The sequence below is a fragment of the Procambarus clarkii genome, chromosome 19 (assembly GCF_040958095.1).
Source record: "Procambarus clarkii isolate CNS0578487 chromosome 19, FALCON_Pclarkii_2.0, whole genome shotgun sequence".
NCBI classification, from domain to species: Eukaryota; Metazoa; Arthropoda; class Malacostraca; order Decapoda; family Cambaridae; genus Procambarus; species Procambarus clarkii.
The window spans coordinates 36143375-36150107 of record NC_091168.1 but is presented as its reverse complement, the minus strand read 5'-3'; the positions used below and the strand labels follow the sequence as shown (position 1 = coordinate 36150107).

Below are 6733 nucleotides of genomic sequence, written 5' to 3'. Positions count from 1 at the left end.
ACACCTTATAACACTCATCTGGTCAATGGTGACAATTTGGAAACTTCTGCTGACTATAATCTCTCAGTATTTTGAAAATATAAGAATAAACTTTCTTTCCAAGCGTGACGGTAACACTGTGAGATGCCAAGTTGTTGAACACATCTGCTGTTAAGGTCTTGAACAGTGTTCTTCATGCCAATTATTGAACACAAACTCCGCTGTTCATACCGGCTCATCTGTATTCCTGAAAGATGATTTTTCGCTAATTCTTTGCGTTACGATTTATTTTCTCTGTTGTGTGTGTGAAGTTGTCGAAGTTTGTCTGTTTCTTCCTAAGTTGATGAAGATTCTGTTACTTCATGATTGAGGAAGTTTCTGTTACTCTATTATAGAGGAAACTTCTGTTTCTCCAAGGATGAGGAAGCTTCTGTTCTTCAAGGCTGAGGAAATTTCTGTTACTCTAAGTTTGTTTTAGTTTCTCTGTTTAACTATACTGATGAAAACGGAGAGACAAATCTGACAGCTAAAATAACCAACAGAGGCTAACTACAGCCTCAGACGACTTCGCTCTCAACGACCCTTTGCTGGATAAAAAACTAAATGCTTCATATTAAATAAAAAATAACTTGTAACGCCATAAGAAACATGAATATCTCATAATTCCCACACGGGTGAGAGCGAAGGAAGAGAGCCATTGAAAGAAAATGGCGGCGTGCGCGCCAAAACCACCCAGCTGAGTCAGCTGGCGGGACAGAATTACGCGGGAAAGTTCACCAACCCCGCTCCTCTGCACCCATGTGTTGATAAGACTCACATATCACAGAAAATTATTATTCATTCACCGTGCATTGTGTTCACGTTGTTCTTCAAGTTATACAAAACGGGAGAGGTTCAACAGTGCCGTTTAAGTGCTGGCCGTTTGCCGTCTTTAAGGGAGCGCAAAGGTAAACATGCCTTTGAAAATATGAATGGAGTTTACCTCTTCTACCTCCTGCCTCCCCGGTAGTTCACGCAGCTCGGTCATTACTCACGTACATCCGCAGTTTTGTGGACCTCTGCCGGAAACGCTCAGGGTATTAGCGGCTTCGCAAGAATGTACCAGTTAATGACCACAATAAGTACTTTCGCATCCCTTGGTACCATCTTGTATACATATATATATATATATATATATATATATATATATATATATATATATATATATATATATATATATATATATATAAATATGGGTATCACCTCTGGTGATAATGTGGGGACCCAAGGCCTCGGAGAAGAGAATAAAGGGGTATTCAGAGAAAACCTTGTGGATTAAGTTTTCTATCACAAATTTGCAAAGTTATTTAAAGTTTCAAGTCTCATTTGGGAACTTAGCTAATTTGTATGGTGACATGCATGTTGTATAGCAAAAACATATACAAACATACCTATATACAAACATATGTATATAGGTATGTTGTATAGCGAATATTCGAGATTATGAGGATGAGTGAAGCAGTTAGAGAGGCTTCAGGTACCACCCGACAACACCTTTAAACCCAGTCAAATGACTGGATATTCGGTTGTTAAGCAGGGCAGGTCCAACGACCTTCACACATAGTTCACATGTGGTTCTGTGTTGGGAGGTTATAGTTGTGTGTGTGTGTGTGTATTTGTGAGTGTACATGTACACACACACACACACACACACACACACACACAGTAGCCTGGTGGATAGCGCGTAGGATTCGTAATTCTGTGGCGCGGGTTCGATTCCCGCACGAGGCAGAAACAAATGGGCAAAGTTTCTTTCACCCTGAATGCCCCTGTTACCTAGCAGTAAATAGGTACCTGGGAGTTAGTCAGCTGTCACGGGCTGCTTCCTGGGGTGTGTGTGTGTGTGTGGTGTGGAAAAAAAAAAAAAAAAAAAAGTAGTTAGTAAACAGTTGATTGACAGTTGAGAGGCGGGCCGAAAGAGCAAAGCTCAACCCCCGTAAAAACACAACTAGTAAATACAACTAGTAAAATACACACACACACACACACACACACACACACACACACACACACACACACACACACACACACACACACACACACACACACACACACATACACACATATGGAACTCAGAGAATGTGAAGACATCTGGCAGGCGGGTATGTACAAGCCTGTGTGACCACACATACACGCCTGCAGGGGAGTAGGGCATGCGCTGGCTTACAGGCTGGGCACGTGCGGGCGAGCATGCAGGCTGGGCACGTGCAGCCGGGCATGCAGGCTGGGCACGTGCGGCCGGGCATGCAGGCTGGGCACGTGCGGCTGGGCATGCAGGCTGGGCACGTGCAGCCGGGCATGCAGGCTGGGCACGTGCGGCCGGGCATGCAGGCTGGGCACGTGCGGCTGGGCATGCAGGCTGGGCACGTGCAGCTGGGCATGCAGGCTGGGCACGTGCAGCTGGGCATGCAGGCTGGGCACGTGCAGCCGGGCATGCAGGCTGGGCACGTGCGGCCGGGCATGCAGGCTGGGCACGTGCATCTGGGCATGCAGGCTGGGCACGTGCAGCCGGGCATGCAGGCTAGGCACGTGCAGCTGGGCATGCAGCCTGGTCACGTGCGGCCGGGCATGCAGGCTGGGCACGTGCGGCCGGGCACGTGCGGCCGGGCGTGCAGCCGGGCATGCAGGCTGGGCACGTGCAGCCGGGCATGCAGGCTGGGCACGTGCAGCCGGGCATGAAGGCTGGGCACGTGCAGCCGGGCATGCAGGCTGGGCACGTGCAGCCGGGCATGCAGGCTGGGCACGTGCAACCGGGCATGCAGGCTGGGCACGTGCAGCCGGGCATGCAGGCTGGGCACGTGCAGCCGGGCATGCAGGCTGGGCACGTGCAGCCGGGCATGCAGGCTGGGCACGTGCAGCCGGGCATGCAGGCTGGGCACGTGCAGCCGGGCATGCAGGCTGGGCACGTGCAGCCGGGCATGCAGGCTGGGCACGTGCGGCCGGGCGTGCAGCCGGGCATGCAGGCTCGGCACGTGCAGCCGGGCATGCAGGCTGGGCACGTGCAGCCGGGCATGCAGGCTGGGCACGTGCAGCCGGGCATGCAGGCTGGGCACGTGCAGCCGGGCATGCAGGCTGGGCACGTGCGGCCGGGCATGCAGGCTGGGCACGTGCAGCTGGGCATGCAGGCTGGGCACGTGCAGCCGGGCATGCAGGCTGGCCACGTGCAGCCGGGCATGCAGGCTGGGCACGTGCAGCTGGGCATGAAGCGGACTGGATGACAGCGGACTGGCTGACAGCGGACTGGCTGACAGCGGACTGGATGACAGCGGACTGGATGACAGTGGACTGGCTGACAGCCGACTGGATGACAGTGGACTGGCTGACAGCGGACTGGATGACAGTGGACTGGCTGACAGCGGACTGGATGACAGTGGACTGGCTGACAGCGGACTGGCTGACAGTGGACTGGCTGACAGCGGACTGGCTGACAGCGGACTGGCTGACAGTGGACTGGCTGACAGCGGACTGGATGACAGTGGACTGGCTGACAGCGGACTGGCTGACAGTGGACTGGCTGACAGTGGACTGGATGACAGCGGACTGGATGACAGTGGACAGGCTGACAGCGGACTGGCTGACAGTGGACTGACTGACAGTGGACTGGCTGACCGTGGACTGGCTGACAGCGGACCGGCTGACAGCGGACTGGCTGACAGCGGACTGGCTGACAGCGGACTGGCTGACAGTGGACTGGCTGACAGTGGACTGGCTGACAGCGGACTGGCTGACAGTGGACTGGCTGACAGCGGACTGGCTGACAGTGGACTGGCTGACAGTGGACTGGCTGACAGCGGACTGGCTGACAGTGGACTGGCTGACAGTGGACTGGCTGACAGCGAGCTGGCTGACAGCGGACTGGATGACAGCGGACTGGCTGACAGCGGACTGGCTGACAGTGGACTGGCTGACAGCGGACTGACTGACAGCGGACTGGCTAACAGTGGACTGACTGACAGTGGACTGACAGTGGACTGGCTGACAGTGGACTGACTGACAGTGGACTGACTGACAGTGGACTGACTGACAGCGGACTGGCTGACAGTGGACTGACTGACAGTGGACTGGCTGACAGTGGACTGACTAACAGTGGACTGACTGACAGTGGACTGACAGTGGACTGGCTGACAGTGGACTGGCTGACAGCGGACTGGCTGACAGTGGACTGGCTGACAGCGGACTGGCTGACAGCGGACTGACTGACAGCGGACTGGCTAACAGTGGACTGACTGACAGTGGACTGACAGTGGACTGGCTGACAGTGGACTGGCTGACAGTGGACTGACTGACAGTGGACTGACTGACAGTGGACTGACTGACAGTGGACTGGATGACAGCGGACTGACTGACAGCGGACTGGCTGACAGTGGACTGACTGACAGTGGACTGACTGACAGCAGACTGGCTGACAGTGGACTGACTGACAGTGGACTGACTGACAGCGGACTGACTGACAGCGGACTGACTGACAGTGGACTGGCTGACAGTGGACTGACTGACAGTGGACTGACTGACAGTGGACTGACTGACAGTGGACTGACTGACAGCGGACTGACTGACAGTGGACTGACTGACAGTGGACTGGCTTACAGTGGACTGACTGACAGTGGACTGACTGACAGTGGACTGACTGACAGTGGACTGACTGACAGTGGACTGACTGACAGCGGACTGGCTGACAGTGGACTGACTGACAGTGGACTGACTGACAGTGGACTGGCTGACAGTGGACTGGCTGACAGCGGACTGGTTGACAGTGGACTGGCTGACAGTGGACTGGCTGACAGTGGACTGGCTGACAGTGGACTGGCTGACAGTGGACTGGCTGACAGCGGACTGGCTGACAGCGGACTGGTTGACAGTGGACTGGCTGACAGTGAACTGGCTGACAGTGGACTGGCTGACAGTGGACTGACTGACAGTGGACTGACTGACAGTGGACTGACTGACAGTGGACTGGCTGACAGCAGACTGGCTGACAGTGGACTGACTGACAGCAGACTGGCTGACAGTGGACTGGCTGACAGTGGACTGACTGACAGTGGACTGACTGACAGTGGACTGGCTGACAGTGGACTGGCTGACAGCGGACTGGCTGACAGTGGACTGACTGACAGTGGACTGACTGACAGTGGACTGGCTGACAGTGGACTGGCTGACAGCGGACTGGTTGACAGTGGACTGGCTGACAGTGGACTGGCTGACAGTGGACTGGCTGACAGTGGACTGGCTGACAGTGAACTGGCTGACAGTGGACTGGCTGACAGTGGACTGACTGACAGTGGACTGACTGACAGTGGACTGACTGACAGTGGACTGACTGACAGTGGACTGACTGACAGCGGACTGGCTGACAGCGGACTGGCTGACAGTGGACTGACTGACAGTGGACTGACTGACAGTGGACTGGCTGACAGTGGACTGGCTGACAGCGGACTGGTTGACAGTGGACTGGCTGACAGTGGACTGGCTGACAGTGGACTGGCTGACAGCGGACTGGATGACAGTGGACTGGCTGACAGCGGACTGGATGACAGTGGACTGGCTGACAGCGGACTGGCTGACAGTGGACTGGCTGACAGCGGACTGGCTGACAGCGGACTGGCTGACAGTGGACTGGCTGACAGCGGACTGGATGACAGTGGACTGGCTGACAGCGGACTGGCTGACAGTGGACTGGCTGACAGTGGACTGGATGACAGCGGACTGGATGACAGTGGACAGGCTGACAGCGGACTGGCTGACAGTGGACTGACTGACAGTGGACTGGCTGACCGTGGACTGGCTGACAGCGGACTGGCTGACAGCGGACTGGCTGACAGCGGACTGGCTGACAGCGGACTGGCTGACAGTGGACTGGCTGACAGTGGACTGGCTGACAGCGGACTGGCTGACAGTGGACTGGCTGACAGCGGACTGGCTGACAGTGGACTGGCTGACAGTGGACTGGCTGACAGCGGACTGGCAGACAGTGGACTGGCTGACAGTGGACTGGCTGACAGCGAGCTGGCTGACAGCGGACTGGATGACAGCGGACTGGCTGACAGCGGACTGGCTGACAGTGGACTGGCTGACAGCGGACTGACTGACAGCGGACTGGCTAACAGTGGACTGACTGACAGTGGACTGACAGTGGACTGGCTGACAGTGGACTGACTGACAGTGGACTGACTGACAGTGGACTGACTGACAGCGGACTGGCTGACAGTGGACTGACTGACAGTGGACTGGCTGACAGTGGACTGACTAACAGTGGACTGACTGACAGTGGACTGACAGTGGACTGGCTGACAGTGGACTGGCTGACAGCGGACTGGCTGACAGTGGACTGGCTGACAGCGGACTGGCTGACAGCGGACTGACTGACAGCGGACTGGCTAACAGTGGACTGACTGACAGTGGACTGACAGTGGAATGGCTGACAGTGGACTGGCTGACAGTGGACTGACTGACAGTGGACTGACTGACAGTGGACTGACTGACAGTGGACTGACTGACAGTGGACTGACTGACAGTGGACTGGATGACAGCGGACTGACTGACAGCGGACTGACTGACAGCGGACTGGCTGACAGTGGACTGACTGACAGTGGACTGACTGACAGCAGACTGGCTGACAGTGGACTGACTGACAGTGGACTGACTGACAGCGGACTGACTGACAGCGGACTGACTGACAGTGGACTGGCTGACAGTGGACTGACTGACAGTGGACTGA

The 6733-nt window shown here is 55.7% G+C and overlaps 2 protein-coding genes across 2 annotated transcripts; both read left to right on the top strand.

Annotated features, from left to right (window-relative positions):
* The first annotated feature begins 2208 nt into the window (after positions 1-2208).
* Positions 2209-2697, top strand: LOC138366419 (uncharacterized). The gene has a single exon (XM_069327465.1). The coding sequence runs from the start codon at positions 2209-2211 to the stop codon at positions 2695-2697; it is 489 nt and encodes a 162-aa protein (XP_069183566.1).
* Positions 2694-6171, top strand: LOC138366418 (glutamine-rich protein 2-like). The gene is made up of 3 exons (XM_069327464.1): positions 2694-3202; positions 3255-3999; positions 4252-6171. The coding sequence occupies exons 1-3, from the start codon at positions 2694-2696 to the stop codon at positions 6169-6171; spliced, it is 3174 nt and encodes a 1057-aa protein (XP_069183565.1).
* Positions 6172-6733: the final 562 nt, after the last annotated feature.